The sequence below is a fragment of the Branchiostoma belcheri genome, unplaced genomic scaffold (genome assembly GCF_001625305.1).
Source record: "Branchiostoma belcheri isolate BF01 breed outbred unplaced genomic scaffold, Haploidv18h27 scaffold6, whole genome shotgun sequence".
NCBI lineage: Eukaryota > Metazoa > Chordata > Leptocardii > Amphioxiformes > Branchiostomatidae > Branchiostoma > Branchiostoma belcheri.
In genome coordinates, this window is record NW_017804242.1 from 6,223,399 (window position 1) to 6,245,645 (window position 22,247).

Consider the following 22,247-nt stretch of genomic DNA (forward strand, 5'->3'; position numbering starts at 1 on the left):
AAGAAACAAAACATTAAGTCAGAGCCTTTTCTTGTCTCCTCTCTTCATAGTTATTTGCCATCCACCTTCCGGCATGACAACAGACATCTTTGCCCATTTTTGGCATGTTGACCACTGTCAGAAGGCAACAAAATTTCCTGTTTTTTCCTCCCCAAATTAGGCAAAAATTAATGCGCGCGCTGATATCTTCCATAACAATTACTTGCTGTGGCCTGAAAAGTCAGCACTGAGCTCGTGTCCGATTTTCAGGTTGTACGGTTGAGTGATGAATGTGTTTTCGTGCAGCCGTGACAAGGCCAGATTTCACGGATTTCCAGAATATCGGTAAATAACATTCTAACGATTTTGCAGTTAAACCCCAGATTGACTTCCATGAATAAACAAAAAATGGGATTTAGTCAGCTGCACGGACATTACTTTTTCACAGCAATAACATGCCCCCCTCCCCCCTCCTGATTTTCAGTATGTGAAATGGACAAGAGAATAATGCACCAAAAAAAGTTACTCAAGCAGCTGGATATGATTTTGGAAACGGTCAGACGTAATTCAGGTAGCATCCACTACCTTTTGTCAGTGACACTAAGAGACTGCAGGAGAATTGCTATTTTATAAGCAGAGAATAATGCTTCATTCAAAAGCACAAGTCTAGTTTCTCAGCCCAAATCATAAATTTCTAGCAACACTTTGCAGTTTGTCGTGTTATGAAGACCCCGGGAGACGCAATGTAACGTAATGATAGCTCACAAGCCCCCCTCCCCCTCTCTTGATTTCCAGTATGTGAAATGAACAAGAGGATATAATACTTCATTCAAAGCACAAGTCAAGTTTAATTTCACAGCCAAAATCATAAATTTCTGGCAACACTTTGCAGTTTGTTGTATTATGAAGACCCCGGGAGACGCAATGTAACGTAATGATAGCTCACAAGCCCCCTCCCCCTCTCTTGATTTTCAGTATGTGAAATGGACAAGAGGATATAATGCTTCATTCAAAAGCACAAGTCAAGTTTCTCAGCAAAAATCATAAATTTCTTGCAAAACTTTGCAGGTTGTCGTATTATGAAGACCCCGGGAGACGCAATGTAAAGTAATGATAGCTCACAAGCCCCCTCCCTCTCTCCTGATTTTCAGTATTGAATGGACAATAGAATAAGGCTTCATTCAAAAGCACAAGTCAAGTTTCTCAGCCAAAATCATAAATTTCTGACAACACTTTGAAGTTTGTAGTAATATGAAGACCCTGGGAGACTCAGTGTAACGCAATGATATCTCACAAGCCCCCCTCCCCCTCTCCTGATTTTCAGTATGTGAAATGAACAAGAGGACACAATGCTTCATTCAAAAGCACAAGTCAAGTTTCTCGGCCCAAATCATAAATTTCTTGCAACACTTTGCAGTTTGTAGTATTATGAAGACCCCGGGAGAAGCAATGTAACATAATGATAGTAGCTCACAAGCCCCCCTCCCCCTCTCCTGATTTTAAGTTTGTGAAATGAACAAGAGGATATAATGCTTCATTCAAAAGTCAAGTTTCTTAGCCCAAATCATAAATTTCTGGCAACTCTTTGCAGTTTGTGGTATGATGAAGATCCCAGGAGACTCAATGTGACGCAATGATAGCTCACAAGCCCCCCTCCCCCTCTCTTGATTTTTAGAATGTGAAATGATAATGCTTCATTCAAAAGTCAAGATTCTCAGCCAAAAGCATAAATTTCTGGCAACACTTTGCTGTTTGTCGTATGATGAAGACCCCTGGAGACGCAATGTAACGTAATGATAGCTCACAAGCCCCCCTCCCCCTCTCCTGATGTTCAGTATGTGAACTGATGAACAAGAGGATATAATACTTCATTCAAAAGTCAAGTTTCTCAGCCAAAATCATAAATTTTTGGCAACACTTTGCAGTGTGTCGTATGATGAAGACCTCGGGAGACGCAATGTAACGCAATGATAACTCACACGCTCCGTAATATGGCGTCGAATGGATCGTTATTTGTCGAAGTCAAATACCATAGAAAGCTCATATGTTCGATTTTTATCCTTGCATAAATCGTTGTGGGAATACTGGCCCAATTTCACAGCTAGCCACGGATGATAAAGTACGTTTGGCCGCGGTGCCGATTCCTATATCATTATTATTGATCGTCTGCGTGCGCCAGTTATGATATTATCTTCACATTCGTCAAATTTGTCATTTCCATGTGGATATGAAGTAGGGATTTTATTTCCTGTCTTATACAGTAAATTCAAAATAACAAAAGCCACATGCAATATTTGGGCCTCGTGCACATGAGGGATCGATAAGAATCGAACTTAAGTTAAATTTGAGTCACATTTAACCCCCTGACACCAACCACTCCCCAACCATGACCCAACCTCCCGTCAACATCAGAATGTTTTTATAACATTTTGAAACACCTTGAAACATTCAACAAAATAGCCGACCTCCCCGAACACCAGCCAACCACAGCCGACCTTGCTCCAGACCTGCTCCCGACCTGCTCTCGACCTGCTCCCGACCTACTCCCGACCTTCTCCCAACCATATGATTGGAGGGATTTTGACAGTGTTCGGGAGGCCGTATTCTGCTATGTGTGGCAGGGGCTTAAGTTACAGTACCCTTTGCTCAAGACGTATGTTGTCTTGTCCAGCCACAATTTATCACAAACAGAATCAAATAGCAATTTTAATAATAAAGATACGTGGAATACTATGCAGCTGTACTAAGCTTAAGTGCCCGGAATTCTATACCAAAAAGCCAAACTCGTTTCGGGCCGCAAGCGATTCCCTTCAGCAGCCAAGAGCCCTTCGCCCGCTGGTCTAAATTACCGCCCGGGGGGATTTTGGCTGGCCATAAAAACCTAGTCTGGAAGCGGCAGGGCCGAATACCCCCCCCCCCCGGGCTCAACTCCTCCGCGGCGGTAATTTAGGTCTGCGGGCGAAGAGCTTCTAGCTGCCGAAGGGAACGGTTAGCGGCCCGTAAACTTATCTGGCACCCAGGGAAGGAATTCTAACATTGGACCAGAGAAGAAACTATTTTTACACAGTTCATCACTATCTGTTATGACTGGCCGTTATGACCTTATTATACAAGAATTCATTTTCATTTCAGGGTAAAATTGCCGCTCAGGGAAATCAAGTCGGCAAATCAGACAATAATGAAGAGAACATGTTTTGAACATAAAACTGACGCCAGTCTATAATCATGTCAATTTCTGGGGGTAATATCATTGATGGGCAGTTATTACGTGCTGACGTCGACGTAAATGATGTACGTTCTAGATAGATGGCCTCCTTCGGTCAGCAGCCCTACGGCTGCGGCTATGGCTGAACAGTCCTAAGGCCATGTTGATTTGATTATATGGATGACATCCACGCGCGCATGAATTTTCGTCCGTTTCCAAAAAAAAGTTTTCGACCACACTGTAAATCGTACAAAATAAGCGAATACTAGTATATGTCGTATGTTACAAAAAAAAGTATTGGAAAACGATACTGACCTCATAGAATGACAAAATCAAACGAAATACTAGTAGACGAAAATGTAAAGAAATGAATTTGAAGAGTAGATTATTCGCCAAACCATACTCTATGTCATTTGTTCAACCTTCATGACCACGTAGATTTCGTGATGAAACTTTTTTTTGCAAAACTTTTTTTTTTATTCGCACGCGCGCATCAGTTTTGGGTTCCCAGATGATGTCATCCATGTAATCAAATCGACATGACCTTACCTAACTTCGTTAGTAAGCCTCTGGGTTTAAATTAATGACGGTATAAGAGAATTCAGAGATTGATGAAGTACAGTATGGCCTTTAAGACGAGAGGAGAGGGTCAGTGAATGTCGTTCAGCACCGAGGACAGGTGCAGACATAGTTGTGAATCGTTCTCATCATCAAATTTCTCTCTTTTTATAGCCTTATAGTGTTATTTCTGATGTTAACTAAATTTGCTCTGTTAGCAGAACCCAGAAATGACCTTACTTAGTCGGAACATTTCAACTGCACTTCATTCAACTTTCACTAGGCGTCGCTACCGACTATATGGTCGACGTCACAGACATACCGCAAAAGAACCACGTACCTGAAGAATTTTAAGACTGAACAGAATTATAAGACTTTTTAAAACGTTTGACACCTCTTCTTGTACCTTTTAATCACAATCTCGTGTTTATTTCTGAATAGAAAGATAAACAACAAGTGTTTTGTTGAAAAATACAATCACGTCAAGGCTAAACATCAACATTATCATCATCGGTATTTTGCTAAATGATAAAAGTCATAAGAAAACTCCTGATGAAAAATTGCTTAGTCAGAATGTTAAATGAAACTCTGCAAGTGACGATGGATAGTGTCAAAGATAAGTATTCTCCAAGTCGAAGTCAGCTTGAATTGGATAACATGCTTATTTTTTTACTTGGGAAGATCACAGAAATTTATTTTGCCTTTCAACTCTGGGATCACCAATATATGGTTTCCAAGATTGCCCACAAAGAGCCGACTGTTTCTGAAGGAAGTTTAGTATCGATAGAAGTGTTCTGCTTATTTTTGCAGGGTAAGAACTATCCTGATTTTGTTTCAGTGCGCAGATGGGGAAAAATACAGGTTGTTACCATACCCAGATTGCGGACGCCAGAGAAAGCAAACATGGCGGCCAGCCAGTTTGATATCCTTCCCAGAATGCCGTGCTCTCGCCACCTGACTACACAAAACGTACCCGTTTGAGTGACGTGTTTGTTCGGATGAGTGGTTGTTTCTGTCCCTAGGCACGGTAGATAGCTTGTTAGCTCCTTCCGTTATTTGTTGAACTATTCCTCTTATCGAGTACATGCTCTCATTCACTGTCTCAGAAAAAATGACCGCACAAGAAGACAATTTATGCCGACGATTCTTTAGTAGTTTTCCATGACCAACAGTTATATATCTAAAGAAACGTTAACGGTGGATAGCTTGTTAGCTCGTTCCGTTATTTGTTGAACTATTCCTATTATCGAGTACATGCTCTCATTCATTGTCTCAGAAAAAAAGACCCCACAAAAAGACAATTTATGCCGACCAAGGGGACGATTTTTTTTTTTAGTTTTCCATGACTATATCCAAAGAAACGTTAACGGTAGATAGCTTGTTAGCTCGTTCTTTTAGTTGTTGAACTATTCCTTTTATCGAGTACATGCTCTCATTCATTGTCTCAGAAAAAATGACCGCACAAGAAGACAATTTATGCCGACGATTCTTTAGTAGTTTTCCATGACCAACAGTTATATATCTAAAGAAACGTTAACGGTCGATAGCTTGTTAGCTCGTTCTGCTATTTGTTGAACTATTCCTCTTATCGAGTACATGCTCTCATTCATTGTCTCAGAAAAACTGACCGCACAAGAAGACAATTTATCCCCAAGTGGACGATTCTTTTTAGTACTTTTCCATGATTAACAGTTATATGTCTAAAGAAACGTTAACAGTGGATAGCTTGTTAGCTCGTTCTGTTATTTGTTGAACTATTCCTGTTATCGAGTACATGCTCTCATTCATTGTCTCGGAAAAAAATGACCTCACAAGAAGACAATTTATGCCGACCAAGTGGACGATTCTTTTCTAGTTTGCCATGACTAACAGTTATATGTCTAAAGATATGTGATTTTATGGAACTTTAAGAGTAAATAGTCAAAGGTGTGGGGTTGCAAGTTGTTTTCGGTGTTCTTTGACAGGTTCCATGTTTAAGAAAAGTTATGACTATGACTGTACTGTCCACCCATCTTTTAAAAAGGGCATCGGTAGAGGGACCCTAAAGCCCCTGTTACACAGAGCCTAATATGGCCTCTCAAACATTGACTTTGAAGATCTAACCCTTGAACATCTAACTCTAGAGTTTGTTTAAAGCTATCTAATGACAATGCCCCTACTGTACTTGGTGACAGCGAGTTCCACTCTGCGATAGTTCTAGGAAAGAATGAATTCTCGAATGCTCAATCCTTGGTTGATAACTCTGGTACTTGAAGGCATGGCTATTTCTTGTTCAGTCAGTCACTGAGTCAGTCACTGTACATCACAAAATTCCAAACGAGAACACCAAAATTGTTTCTGTTTGCTGGCTAGCGATGTATTATTAAAGATGTCAAGAAACCAAGAGACCGGGAAAACGTTTTCCTGTCCCTTTGTCTTGTTACCGTTGATAAATAGCGTTCGGTTGAAAACCTAGGTGGCCTGGGCACGACTTGGCGTCGCCAACAAGTAATACGCTCTTTTGGTATACATGACGTTTCCGGTCTCATTCTGACAGAAGGAAGAATTTTTGAACGTTACAAGGCGAGCGGTTTGGCAGGACCGTTCATTTGTCTGAAACTGAAACGCTGTGTTTTCCTTTTGAAACCATACGCTGTCATGGGAAGCGTTTTCAGCGATTTTGTAGTTGAGAATTCCAGGCTTGTGGCTTATGTAAGACTACTTGGCGTTTAAGACTGGTAGCTCGCCATTGGGATTTGGTCCCTACAGAAGAAAACTATACATTGTGTTAAGGCGCGCGTGGCGCTTACAAGAAAGTCAAGAGATGAAAATAACCTCGAACTCAGGCCCCTTTCACACATTCACGAATTTAGCCTCCAGAACACAATCATGCACATGCACACTAGCCGAATGCCCCCAACCATGGTTAGGATTAAGATGAACCAAACCTACATGTATTACACAGCATACTGAGGCAAAAATCTGTGAGACAAAAATGCAGCAGTGTCAATGAAGAAAGACAGTTGCTTGTTTCATATCGTAGGCTGGTTCTCCCAATCTATTGGTGGTACCAAAAAAAATAAAGAAGCTCCTCACGTAGCTTGTTTTGGGGATATTTCAAACGCTTCACGTATGAAATGCTGACAAAAATGTGCTAAGAAATAGGCAGTAGATTTCGATATCAGACAGATTTTCTCATCCAGAATATTTTTGTTTTACCGCACTGAAATTGCATGGGATGCCTTTAATGAAAGTTTATTGCAAATACTTGCCCGAGGGCTAATTGCAGTTACAAACAACATAAGAAAGAAATTACAGTGGTATGTGAGACTATATCTACGTCTAGCATTATACTATATTCTACAACATACATGGTACTAGTTTTACTGGGTTTGACTTCTTCTTTTTAGGCAATGGAAGACGAATTTACCCACTTCTTCTATAATATGTGGGTTCTTTGATTTTAGTAGTAAAATTGTTTTTAAAAGGGTTTAATACTACCCCTTTGTTGTAATACAAAGATAACATCTTGTTAAACGGATATAGTAGATTTTTCCCAGGCTTTTGAGGTATTTTGGCTGGTTTTGCCTCTATAAGAACCGGATTTCGCCCCGGCGTAGTTGAAATGCCTGACATGTAATTAGGTGTAGCAGGATCTTTCTTACGGATGTTGGGCTTTAGTTGTAAGAAAAATCCCTGGCCTTTCCTTACCATTACTGCCCTTACGCGTCAAGGAACGAACATACACACTCACACCTAAGGCCATGTTGATTTGATTATATGGATGACATCCTCTGGGAACTCCAAAACTGATGCGAGCGTGCGAATAAAAAAGTTGGCCACAAAAAAAGTTGCTTTCATTATTATGAAATCTATGTGGTTTTCAAAGTTGAACGAATGACACAGAATATGGTTTGGCGAATAATCTACTCTTCAAATTTATTTCTTCACATTTTCGTCGTTTGATTTTGGTATTCTACGACATTGGTATCGTTTTCCAATGTTTTTTTTTCAACTTACGGTATATATTTGCTCATTTTGCAACTGTTTTGTACGATTTACAGTATGGTTGAAAACTTTTTTTTGTGGAAACGGCCGAATTAATATTCATGCGCGCGTGGATGTCATCCATATAATCAAATCAACATGGCCTATGTACAAAACGGTTTGACAGCTGTCGAAGCAGTGCCCTCTAGCGACCCCTGCAGTATCGTGCACTTCCTTTTTTTTCTCGGCCGGTGGACAGCTAAGACATTTTCAATCTGTCGCGGTTCGTTTACACGATAATGCAAAACTTTCTCTTTATACCGCAATAAAAGAAATTTATGGACAAAAACAATACCTCTCAAGTATACACAATCTAGATATCCGAAAAGCGATCACAAAATTAAGAATTAGTTGTCATAAATGAAACATAGAAATGGGTCTACACAAGAAAATACCAAATGACTAAAGGTTCTGTCCATTGTGTCCAAACATGATTGAAAATGAGCACCATTTTCAATTACCAAATTGTATATGTAATGGATTGTACACTATACAATAATAAGCGCCTATTGCTGTTCACTTTTCTTTCCGCCTGTTTAATTGATTTCAATATGTTAGATCCTATAGATAAATTCAACTACATTCTCAGGGGAGATAACCAATACAGTGTTCAAATAGGAAAATACATTAAAGAATGTTTCGATCTTAGAGACCACATGTTAGAGAATAGTTAACCTTTATTGTTACCGCATACATATATTCTACTGTACGTACTGTAGGATGACGTCATGTATTTCTTTGAGAAAAGTTTGAAAGTATATATCTTTTAACCGTTGGCCAATAGAGTTGACAATTGGAGACGTGTTTCAGAATTCGTAAATGCCATAAGTGTTTACGAAGTAACACCATAGTTTCACGGAACTGTTGCACGCGGAGCCCAGCTGAGAATACTTGAGGCGGAGAACATTTGGAAGTGAGCAGCAGGTCTAGAGTTCTCCGTGATCCGAACAAGAAACGGTCGGCTTCCGATCGGTGTCACGCCCCTGCATTAGTCCACGGGGCTTCGGCATACGGGGAGGAATTCACGTAATCTCCAAGCAGATCCTAGGACTAGCCTCTACCAGGCTTCGGACACAGACACAAACTATAGCCTCTACCTAGCCTGTACCAGGCTTCGGGAGGCGGCTGGAAAGAGTAGAAATCTGCCAAATAAAGAGACAGCATGCCAAGGGAGTTTGGTCGACTGGAGAGAACAGTTTGCTGCTCCCAAAACCTGTGCGTGGACGCTACGATCAAACGGTAGATAGATAGATGGATGGATGGATGGATGGATGGATGGATGGATGGATGGATGGATGGATAGATAGATAGATAGATAGATAGATAGATAGATAGATAGATAGATAGATAGATAGATAGATAGATAGATAGATAGATAGATAGATAGATAGATAGATAGATAGATAGATAGAAGATAGATAGATAGATAGATAGATAGATAGAAATTAGTGAACAAAGAAATGGCGACTCCGCACAGGTTTCGGGAGCGGCAAACTGTTCTCTCTAGCAGACTAAACTATGCTGTCTCTGTATTTGGCCGATTTCTACTCTTTCCAGCCGCCTCCCGAAGCCTGGTAGAGGCTAGCAAAAAGGCAGTATCAAATTGGGCAGGTAGTAGCCATTGGCCAGAGTGGGTCCAATACGCCACCCAAGGATAGCGACAAAAAACGGGCCTTATATACAAAAAGGTAACGATCTTCCCCCATCAACCTCTGCTTGGAGAGTAGAATTCACAGGCATTCAACAACGCAATTGAAAATATTCTGGATGAGGAAATCTGTCTGATATTGACATTTATTTCCATTTCTTAGCACATTTTCGTCAGCATTTCATACTTGAAGCGTTTGAAATAGCCTCCAAAACGAGCTAGCAAGTAAGTGTCTTTATTTTTTGGTACCACCAATAAATAAGGTGTATGTAGAACAAGCCTACGATATGAAACAAGCAACAGTTTTCCGTCAGCGACATCGCATTTTTGCCTCACAGATTTCCGTATGCTATGGGACTGGGGTGTTGATTCAATCAAGGATATAATACTGTATAATGTCCTTGATTCAACTTACTACATGTTTAAAATGATTGACCTTGAAAATTTAGTTTTGACGCCTTAAAATTGCATTTCAAATTTCAACGCTTGCTGAATTCACAAAAGAAAAACTAGAAGAAGAAGAAAAAAAAATTCGGCGAGCGAAGGCATCTGTCAGCGTCACGTGGTCATGGAAGATGTGTTTCAAAATCTACGTGTCGTTGCACGTCGTCATGACGACCGCGGCCCGCTAACCAATGGGAGCGGCGGGTTGTCGGCAGGCCTGGTGACCGCTGTGCTATCGCAGTACAGCCGCTGGCAGCTGAAAACAAACATTACTCACAAGCCGCTCTCCAACCATGCGGTGTCTATCCTCGTCCTTGGCAGCCTTGAGGGCGGGAAGAAACCTGCTTATGTATACTTAAGACGTGGTTTGGTGAGGGACCGAATTACTTCTGATCCGCCGGTGCTTCAAGAAGGGTACACGGTACAAGGAGAGCCCGTCTACCGCTCGGCGCTACCAGAAACTTCTGGTTTGTTTCACGGAACTCTGCCCTGGTGTCGAGGGCGTATCAGGGGGGTGACAGCTCTTGTAGAACGCCGTACGGGGGCAGTAACGTAGCGAGGCAGGATCTTCGCCGGACTGTCGGGACTGCTACAGCCGGGGAAACTGTCAGGCTCGCCCCGCCAAACGCTTCCGATGCGACTGACCGGAACCCACTACTAGGACAAGAACACTATCCCGTTTACACAAGGAGTCGGACGTTCTACCTGATGCGCTAACCTTAACAACAAGGATCAAGATTCTTAAGGTTTCTTCGACAACACGGGTCGCAAGTTCAGTCTTAAAACACATTTCACCAGTGGTTGGCCTTGAACTATAAGATGGCATCAAGTACTACTGCGAACAGTTGGAGTTCGTCGTTTTCGTGGACGATATTTTCCGTGTGTCTGTGTCTGTGGTCAACCCAGGCCCAGTTTCTTCGGCCAGGCGGGTGAGTGTCTAAACACTTGTGTACAAACAGTTGTTGTTTGTTGTTGTCCTTCCTTATCTCGCTCTAGACGTGGTCTCTAAACATTCTTATCACAACAAAGCATGTAAGTGAGAGTGCAAGGTGTATATCATAACTTTGGCAAGACGAATGTAAACCGGCAGGGCTCGAAATACTGGGTGCACCTTAGTGCACCGAAAATTGAAGCTGTGCACCCAATTTTTTTCTGTGGGTGCACAAGTGCACCCAAACATTTTTGTAGGTTTACGTATGTAAAAATGTTAATGTTAACTACTACACAGCATATTCTTGTGTCAGAAAAACAAGAAAATCTTTGTTGTAGTATTTTAGAAACAAAAAACATGATTAGTTTTTTTTCTGACATTTTATTTATTCTAATTCATATGGTGCACCCCCAAAAAAATTTTGTTCACCCAATTTTTTAGGTTGGGTGCACCACCAGTGCACCTATTCCCAAGAATGAATTTCGAGCCCTGAAACCGTAAGGGTCCTATTGTTTGGGCGGTGTATTCAGACCATGTTTTCTGTGGATCATTTGCTTCTTTAACTGCGGGTTAACTGTTGTGAAAACACGCCGGAATATTTCCTCACAATGATAGCCTATTCAGCGGGCACCGCACCGGAAAACTTGTGAAGCTCAGCCACACATTCAGGCATTTTCTTTTTTCTTCTCACCGTTTGGAAACATCGCCTGTAATAACACGTGCTTATTAAAATATAGATCTAGTTCTATAGTCTCTACCAGACTAACTACGCTGGCTATACATAACATAGGAGAATATTTGCCGGGGGAGTTTGGCCGCCTTGTAGGTTTGACTGGCCGCGCAGGAGGGAAAGAAACTACCTCCCCGCGGCCGGACTCCCTTGGCCAATTTTATTATTTTTTTGCCGAATTCTACGATCCGTATTCCCGTAGAAAGGCCTGGTGGAGGCTACTAGTTCTATGCCTGTATGAGTTAGGGTTAGGGTTAGGTAAGGTTTTAAATAGTCTCCGTGTATCCAAGAGCGTAGATTTGCCGTGGACTATCCAGAACCGTGCCTATCTAGTTATAATGCCTGAATAGGTTAGGGTTAGGATCAGACACGATTCTGGATAGTCTCAGCGAATCCTAGAACGTAGATTTTCCCAAAGTACGGTTCTGAATGTGTGTGAACTATCCAGAACCGTGCCTGAGCATAGATGTAGATTTGCCCTATATACATGTAGGCACGGTACCGTACTGGATACGCGTGGACTTTCCAGAACCGTACAACTGAGCATGGTTCTGGATAAAGCACGGTTCTGGATTCAACACTCACGCCGTTCTATTACTGTACAACAGCAACAAATACTGTATGCCTAGCGATTTCTGCTCCTACTTTCTTGCACACGCTATTGGCATTTTCTTATCTTACATGTTCCCCCGGTAGCTTGGTTTTGTGCACTAAGTTCAGGTCAGTGGGTATACGTGGTCCCTAACCGTAGCGACACGCACCAAAAATTCTCGATCCACAGAACCAACACTCTACTCAGGACCTCAACAAGCTTAACCCAAACTACGGCACCGCTACTTCAGGAGGCTCGGCATGGGGGGATCCCGGTAGCGCTTGACGGTAAATTTAGGAGGGCGAACAAATTAAAGCTTAGCGGTAAATTAAGGCAGACCAGAAACGGCGACTTCTTTGGAATATTCTTCTCTGGATCTTGGACGGTCCATTGTTATGATTTTGGGGCTATCGGAGAATTTTTTAATGATGAAAGACCTTTATTGTACATTCATGCTACGACGGGCTAGGTACAGGTCAAGACTTAACAAACACATAACAAACGTATGTAGAAAAGTGGAGACAAAAGATTTACTACTCACATACATACATAAGGAACGTACAAGGGCACTATACTAGGCTAATACAAAGTGTTCTAGTTACCGAGCTAATACAGGGGGGTCAACTTCTTCTCGCTTTTTTGTACAATGCAAAATGTGGGAACATATTATGTTTGTGATACAGGGTTTGTCTAAACACATATATAAAATAATCCTTATATTAAGTTATAACGATGCATTCATGACGTCAAATGACGTGCTAGGTGGAATTTAAATCCACCAATGACGCTTCACGAACAATTTCCAAACAACGCTGAACGTTAGATTAAAGGTGGTAATTCTGCAATTCAAGCTGAATCAAAAATGCCTTGCTATGGCTCACGGAAAACGACATGCAGACCCTCTTTTACGCCGATGTTACAATACACAGAGAGCGTTAAAGTCCCCCGGTTTAAGTGGGACCACTATTTGAACGACCTGTCAGATTCAAAAGCCAGAAAGATAACGATTGAACCTATTAAAGTGCCTACCCTACGTCAACATTGTTTTCCTATACGCACTTGTAAAAAATGTATGACACAATAACGCAATGTAGTCCACGGTATTTTATGATCTTTTAAAAACGGATAACATTGAAGTTCGTACGAAAAAAATCGTCTGAAATGAGAGTGGATTCCAGAAATGACTCCGAGCGGCTTTCCAAAGCGTTAATATGTACACAGAAGTAGGACAAGCAACCTGTGTTGACAGACAGACACACAAGAAAGAGGGATCGAATAGCGTAAATTGACGTATAAAACCAGAGCTTAATTTTTCTTCTCTAGAAAGAGTTAGACCGACTTGGATGAGATCAAACGGGTTTCGAAGCCACGTTGACAGGGGTGCCAGAGTATACAGTGCAATTTTACGAAATACAGTGCAATTTTACGGAATACAGTGCAATTTTACGGAATACAGTGCTATCGTATTAGTATACAGTTTACTAGTAAAATTGCACTGTATACTAGTAAAAGTGCACTGTATACTAATACGATTGCACTGTATTCCGTAAAATTCCACTGTATACTAATACCATTGTACTGTATTTCGTAAAATTGCAATTTATACTAGTAAAAATGCACTGTATACTAGTACAATTGCACTGTATACTAGTAAAATTGCACTGTACACTAATACGATTGTACTGTATTCCGTAAAATTGCACTGTATGCTAATACCATTGTACTGTATTTCGTAAAATTGCACTGTATACTAGTAAAATTGCACTGTATTTCGTAAAATTGCACTAATACCATTGTACTGTATTTCGTAAAATTGCACTGTATACTAGTAAAATTGCACTGTATTTCGTAAAATTGCACTGTATACTAGTAAAATTGCACTGTATTTCGTAAAATTGCACTAATACCATTCGTAAAATTGCACTGTATACTAGTAAAATTGTACTGTATTCCATAAAATTGCACTGTACAATCCGGCACCCCTGGTTGAGTACCTCACAGGGAATATACAACGCGGGGCACATTCCGAAAATGTCTACGGGGGCCGTTTCAGACGTGTGCCAAGCGACCCTGCTTAGCACCTTTCTAAAGCCGAGAAGACAAGTAGAACCAACACGGGAAGACAGCGGGAAGGCTGGTACAGCAGACAGGGCTGCATTCTACTGCAACGCCGCGGCCACATTCCTCGTAGTAGGCCGTTGTACGATTTTTTTTTTACTTTAGGCCACACCGACTTAATTTTATGGATGACATCCGCGCGCGCATTGATTTTCGCCTGTTCTAAAAAAAAAAAGATCACGTCCTCTGAGACTCTGGCCTGGCTCTAGGCCTGGGTAGTCAATGGTAGCTAGGAACAATACGGAGCCGGGCACCCAGGCTACCGAAGGTCCACGACTCAAGAACACACTACATACGTACAATGCCGATTCATACATTCCGCAAAATGTGCCGGCTATTCGACGCACGTCGCTAGCTTTTGCAAAACAGCTGTGTTTTGTATGACAGACCTATGACAATCTAGCCTAGCACCCAGCCTACTCCGGCTGCAGTAGCTGCTGATTGACTGTATTCAGCTAGGAAGCGATTACTGGAGCCAGAATGAGCCTGATACGAGGCTAACTGAGGACTGTAGAAGGCGTTACACTGGCATACGTTTTCCAAGAGCATCACTACTGTGAGTGACTGTTCTTATGTAAGTGCGCTAAAAATATCTACCAAACCTTTCTTAAAAACACAAACAAGCTGACATAGCTTCCTTCCTACACCGAACGCATTTAACCAATGTAACATAGAAACAAAAGCTCGTAGCACAAAATAGAGGGAATGCTTTTGTGGCAATAAATTGATTGGAAAACGTCATTTTCGATGAAACGATAGATAAGTAAGTAGGCATTCTATTGATAGACGAAGAAATATATTAAACATGTGTTTCTTCCCTCTTAATAGTCTTTACAAACGGAAAAGCAAGAGGATGGTTTCCCATACCAAAAATATCTCCTGTTTTAACACAAACATTGCAAACTAAATCAGATAAAGACAAAACATCCCCAAATTATGTCTGTGTTCATCGACTAAATTCGAGGGGAGTCACCACATGGCCAGGGCCCCCTAACCAAACACTCTGGAATCAACATGTAAAAACAGCACGCAGCTATGGAGTCTTGCCTGAGAGAGTTTACTTAACACTTTGCTAAGGTGCCAGACAAGTAAATGGTTTCTTTTTAAAGGCGTGCAGTAAATTGTTATTAGACTTAGGCCCTCGCAGCTGTCCACATGTCACTGATTTTTAATGGACAACGCTTACGGTGTACAATTCCTCGAACTTTCTATGTGTATAGAAGGCATATCTGACAACAAATAGTACGACGTGATTGAAATTTGAAATGTGGCTCTTTTTTTTCTAGCCCGTTTTACTGTTTCAAGATTTTCCAATTTTGAATTCTGCTACCAACTCTCAATTTGCAATAGGTTCCGGTACCATTATATATATATATCATGATTTTACGGTGTTTTTGTAAGATCATAGTAAAAATGCCAAACTTCTTGTACTGTACGTATGTATGAAAAGCCAGATACGCCAAGATATAATCGACATATAAATGTCTATTTTTATGAAAAGCAACCATTTTTTAAAGGAAAGCAACCACTTTTTATGAAAGGCAATCATTTTTTTAATGAAAAGCAACCACATTTTTTTTAGGAAAAGCAACCACTTTTTTTATGAAAAGCAACCACATTTTTTTATGAAAAGCAACCACATTTTTCTAGGAAAAGCAACCACATTTTTTATGAAAAGCAAACACCTTTTTATGAAAAGCAGCCACTTTTTTAACAGAAAAATAAACAATGTTGATGAAGACCCCGTTTAAACATCCTGTTGACATACAATTAACGAATTACTAATTTTTTTCTCTGTCCATCTGTTTCTATCTGGCTTTTTACACAGTCTAATGGACAAGAATGTGAGGAAGGGTTGAAGCAAATATAACTACCGATTAACTGGTGGAGATCGAGTGTTTTCAAAACAAACAATTTTCCTCACGATTAGGCCATGTTGATTTGATTATATGGATGGCATCCGCGCGTGCATGCATGAATTTTCGTCGGAACTGTACATTTCTGTATACTAAAACATTTCTGTGAAGTAGTAGAAACAACGTCCTATAAATGAAGACTTATATTTGCACTTTTTCATTTCAATCAGCAGGCTTCAAGATAAACAACATTTCCTGAACAGTTTTGTGAAACTTTCAAGAAACCTGATGTTGACAATTTAATCCTCTCATCATTTTGAAGTTAAGAAGTCAGACTTCAAGTATACTCTTTTCTTACTGTTTGGGAGGAAGTTGCAGGAAGCTGTCAAGACCCAATATGTGCCACCAAAACACGGTGTAACACGAGAACATGTCTGTAACACGGTCCAACCGTTAATTTACAAACACCGAGAGTCATGTGCGTAATGCCGCTTCACACCTCCCCAATCCCCGTATCCTGCGGCCTTATCGTGCCTTACACAAACAAGTTCCAGAGCTACAAGACGTCCGCCATTGTTTTGGAAGGCGATTTATAGTTCTAAGGTCTCAGACGGGGTCGCTGAAGTTTTTTCGGGGGTTTATTTTGTGTGTAAAATCCAGATGGTCGGTTCGTTTTTCACTGTCAGGGTAAGCTTCTGGTTTCTGTTTTTGCGTTTTAACGTTTGAGTGCAAAGAGGCTACATACACGAAATCGCAGGGCAACAACGAAAGGCAAGAGTGTGCTCAGGGCAAAGTCCAATGCCTTCGTGAGGTCTTTGACTTTACGACATCCTATGCAACTTTTAGGGCTACAAAACGTATCTGGTACCCATAAAATGTATTTTTAGATCCTGTACAGATATTTAGACACATTTCAAAACAGCAAGATAACATATCTCCAAAACCTTTTCTTTTTCTTGTTTTCTGGAAAAGAAGAAAAAGAAACACTTTATGAAGTTTTGAAAAAAAGTTATGTGGTGAAATGAACTATGGTAAACCAGGGGTGCCAGAGTATACAGTGCAATTTTACGGAATACAGTGCAATTTTACTAGTATATAGTGAAATTTTACGGAATAGAGTACAATCGTATTAGTATACAGTGCAATTTACGGAATACAGTGCAATCGTATTAATGTACAGAACAATTTTACGGAATACAATGCAATCGTATTAATAAAAACAATGCAATTTTACCAGTAAAATTTCACTGTATACTAGTAAAATTGCACTGTATTCTGTAAAATCGCACTGTATACTAATACGATTGCATTGTATTCCGTAAAATTGTACTGTATACTAGTAAAATTGCATGTATTCCGTAAAATTGCACTGAATACTCTGGCACCCCTGAACTAGCCGAGTCTACGTGACAGATCCCATGGAACTGTGTCAGTATTTAATGATATCTTATCTGCTTCTTTGGCAACTCGTACATTCGTTCTGACAGCACTTTGTTGAGTGAGATGATGCAATGGCAAGAGTTACTTTTACTCAGCAATTCACACTCCAGTCTTCTTGTAGCTTGCGTATGCAATATAATGGTTAGCGACCCTGCCTCTGGACCAGAAGGTTGGGAGTTCGAATCCCGGCTGTTGTCGCTCACCCGACATGTACGCTACTGTAAAAGGTCGCAGTTCTTAACGGGACGTTTGAGCAGTGGTCCACTGTTCATTATATGCTTGTCGAAAAGAGCTAGGGGAATTTCCCCAATACAATGAACCTGTAAATACTGTATATTGCATCTGTCTTCTCTGTCACGACCAGTGGAAGAGTAGCTCTTCAGTAAGATGAAACTAGATCGAGATCACTTTTTTTCCTTTTCTTGCATAGGAAACGCGAAAACCTACAGGGATGCTTGTATCAAGGGCGTGCATATGTAGTCTCTACCAGTCTAACTACGCTGGCTATATATAGGACAGTAATTGCCAGAGGAGTTTGGCCGCCTTGTAGGTTTGACTGGCCGCGCAGTTCGGAGGGAAAGAAACTACCTTCCCGGACTCCCTTGGCCAATTTTACTCTCTTTGTTGCCGAATTCTACGATCCGTATTCCCGTAGAAAGGCCTGGTGGAAGCTAGTGCATATGTGTGTAGATAGAATCCGGGCTTCGTCTTGTGTTTATGTATAGAGATAAAAGGGGTCGTAGGTCAACCCTGCTGGCGAGGTAGTTGGGTGCCGAAGACGTTTACCACCAGTAGACATTAAGATAGGTCAGAAACGGTTAGTTTGGTGAAGAACAGACTGTTCTTTCAAGCCATTTTCGCCATTTGTGAAGCCTGTACACATGTGCATAGACTAGAGTCATTGAAATCGACGCCATCTTAGCAGGTGTATGTGTGATGCGGTCATAAACGTAACTGTATCATAGTTAATTTCTCGATAGCATCACAACGCAGCCTACTAGTATACTTAAATGGAATATAACTTCGCATTTGTGTGCAATGTTATGTTCCATTTTGGAGAGTTGATTCATACATTACATGGTTATAGTTATCTTGTGAGTTGTTTAGGCCACAGCAAGTAAATTTTATGGATAACATCCTCCGCAGACTCCAAATCTAATGCGATAGGGCGAAAAAAAACAAGGCGGGCTGAAAAAAAACAAAATTGCTACATTTTCAAACATTGACATCATAAACTTTATCAAACAAGAAATGATACATACATTGTGGTAAGTTTACTGTCAATTATTACAGCCATTTGTCACTAAAACAACTTTGAAAAACAAGTTTTCAATCATTGTACAACTGGTTTTGATTCAATGGGAACATCACATATACACAGCCACCATCACATATAAAAGGAATGAAATAGAAAGTAAAAGACAACTGAATAAATCAGAGCCTTGTCCTGTCTCCTGTCTTCATATCTATCTGGTCCTATCTGCCATCCACCTTCCGGCATGGCAACAGACATCTTTGTCTATTTGCGGCATGTTGACCACTGCCAGAGGGCAACAAAATTTCTTGTTTTTATTTCCAAAATTCATGCGCGCGCTGATGCCATCCATAGAAATTACTTGCTGTGGCCTTAACACCAAAACTCCCAGTACTCCTATTCGGAAGAATAAAAAAAGGCCGCAACAGACTGTGGCTGGTGATGCTCTCGTAGTCTCTACCAGACTAACTACGCTGGCTATGATATAAGAGAATATTTGCCAGGGGTGTTTGGTCGCCTTGTAGGTTTGACTGGCCGCGCAGTTAGGAAAGAAACTTCCTCCCCGCGGCCGGACTCCCTTGGCCAATTTTACTCGAATTTTACTCGAATTTTGCCGAATTCTACGATACGTATTCCCGTAAAAAGGCCTGGTAGAGGCTAATGCTCTCGCGTGATTCTAACCGACCAATAAAATAACTAGCTGCCTCCCACAACTGGTTCTTTCTGCCCATCACACCAGTGCGAGTTACGTTCTGTCACGGAGAAAACTCCAGCATGCTTCTCTTATCTTCTCTCTTCATGAGCATGATTAAAAGATGCACTTTCCGTTATCTAGTATGGCCTTAAGCCTCTGTCACACATGGCTGAATAAGGCCTACCGAACACTGCTGAACTCCACTAGCTATGGCTAGGCCATGTTGTTTTGATTATATGGATGACATCCACTGAGAACCCCAAAGCTGATGCGAGCGTGCGAATAAAAAAAAGTTTTGCAAAAAAAAGTTGCTTTCAACATGAAATCTACGTGGTCATGAAGGTTGAACAAATAATACAGAGTATGGTATGCCGAATAATCTAGTCTTCAAAATTCATTTCTTTACGTCTTTTTCGTTTGATATTGGTATTCTACGACATTGGTATCGTTTTCCAATGTTTTTTCTACTTTTGGTGTATATTTGCTCATTTTGCAACTATTTTGTATGACTTACAGTATGGTTGAAACGTTTTATGGGGGAAACGGCCGAAAATTAATGCGCGCGCGGATGTCATCCATATAATCAAATCAACATATAATTAGAATGCAAAAGCAACAATCTTCCTGATTGGTGGGTATTCCGCCTTATCGGAACCTACGGTTGGCTGGTGTGTTACCCCCCCCCCCCTCTACCTGCGGCCCTACGTAATATCCAGGACCGGCTTGTGTCACTTTAGAAGCGGTCCGTGTGAGCTAGTTACCGTGACTAAGTAAAACAACACAAGGAGCTATCATGCAAGACTTACTCCAAATCCCCACAATCAAAACTACCTATGTCAGTCCTTTTCCGGACCTACTTAATTACATAAACTTCTCTACTTTGTTGTTGTAGGCTTCAGCTTGGCGTATTTCTACAAAATTACAAAGTTAACAATCCTTGGTTCTTCTGTCAACTGTGTGTGGAGAGGGGACAAGTAAAAGCAACAAGGGCCCTTCAGATGTGGTTTTAATAGTGTGCTTAGGCGGCTTGCGTTTACGGGTTCTCTTTGGTATGGGAGCTCTGTGTTTAAAGGTTTCACGCCATATAACAGGGTTAAAGCCTTCTTTAAACACTCATCAAATGCTCTTTCGCTTTTGCAAAGCCCTACACAAATAGAGGCCTCTGTGTTTGGCTTATTCGGTTCCCAGGGGTGCCAGAGTATACAGTGCAATTTTATGAAATACAGTGCAATTTTACGGAATACGGTACAATTGTATTAGTATACAGTGCAATTTTACGGAATACAGCGTAATCGTATTAGTACACAGTTATACGGAATACATGCAATTCTACGGAATACAGTGCAATTGTATTAGTATACTAGTAAAATTGCACTGTATGCTAGTAAAATTGCACTGTATACTAGTAAAATTGCACTGTATACTAATACGATTGCACTGTATTCCGTACAATTGAACTGTATATACTAATACCATTGTACTGTATTCCGTAAAATTGCACTGTATACTAGTAATATTGCACTGTATTCCATAAAATTATACTGTATTCCGAAAATTGCACTGTATACTCTGGCACCCCTTGTTTCTTTGGAGGCGAATTCGAAGACCATAACTAGGTTTGTATTAGAAATTCGGGGCACGTTCTATCAACTAGGTGAAGAGGATTTTCAGAGACCTTACTGTGACCTGACGGTGTACAGAGCTGGTTTAACGTGTTTGTCTTAGCAAGGGTGACCGCAAACTTTTCTACGTGTGTGTTTGTAGATCAGTCCTTGTTTTTCTTGCTGTATCTCTTAAATAAATCACTCAAAAGCGATTTCAGGACAGTAAAACTTGATTTTCCAAGTTTTTCTTGTCATTTTTTGTCATAGATTGGTTCCAGTTATTTATTGGTGGTACCCAAAAATAAACCGTAAATTTGTGGGGTCATGTGGCGTAGCAGCAGAGTGCTCGACTCGGAACCAAGAGGCCCCGGGTTCGAGTCCTGACATGTCGCCAATCTTTTGCCCTTGGGAAAGGCACTTTACACAACTTTCCTCACTTCGCTCAGGTGAAAATGAGTATTGTCTTGTCCCGTTTGTTGGTAGCGGCATTAATATAAGTTGAAAAAACTTGAGTGTGCCGTCACCACGTCTTGTGATTATAAAAAAAAAAGAATACATTGTCGTTGATGGAAAACGGTTGCTAATTTTTGTATATATCATAGGCTGGTTCCAGTTATTTATTGGTGGTACCCAAAAATAAGCAGACTTCTCATGTAGCTTTTTTCGGCTCTTTAAAAGTTTCACGTTCGAAATGGTGCTACGAAATAGCAGTAAATGTCAATATCAGACAGATTTTGTTTTGCTGTCCCAAAATTGTATTGAATGCCTTTAAGGGTTGCACCTGTCAGCAAAACTACTCAAGTGTAGACAAAACATTTTTTTTCTTGACAATAAATCATGATAGCATTACCAGTTTATGCGTTTTGTTTCCAAATCTGATCAGTCTTGTAAACAATACGTCCTTGGTAATATATTACATTATAAATCATATCAAATTGTCATTAATCATGCCAAACGTCATACGTTCAAAATATTTCAAGTTATAAAAAGTTCAAAATATTTTTCTTCTCCAAACCAATAAGGTCAATGACCTGAACCAGACGTCTGTCACCATGGTAACTAGTGATGGGTTACACCATGTTGCAATTCCATAGCAGGAGGGATTTAGACTCCTGTCTGACCATATATATGAATGTGTTTGAGTAAGAATCAACAGAGCAGACCGTA

At 40.7% G+C, this 22,247-nt stretch overlaps 1 protein-coding gene across 1 annotated transcript in view; it reads left to right on the forward strand.

Annotated features, from left to right (window-relative positions):
* The first annotated feature begins 10,124 nt into the window (after window positions 1–10,124).
* The window catches only part of LOC109482676 (epidermal growth factor-like protein 7), a 51,341-nt gene continuing 39,218 nt past the window's right edge, over window positions 10,125–22,247 (forward strand). Inside the window, exon 1 of the mRNA XM_019785502.1 lies at window positions 10,125–10,789. Coding sequence (XP_019641061.1) covers window positions 10,680–10,789 — 110 coding nt within the window. The 5' untranslated portion in view covers window positions 10,125–10,679. The remainder of the gene's footprint in view (window positions 10,790–22,247) is intronic.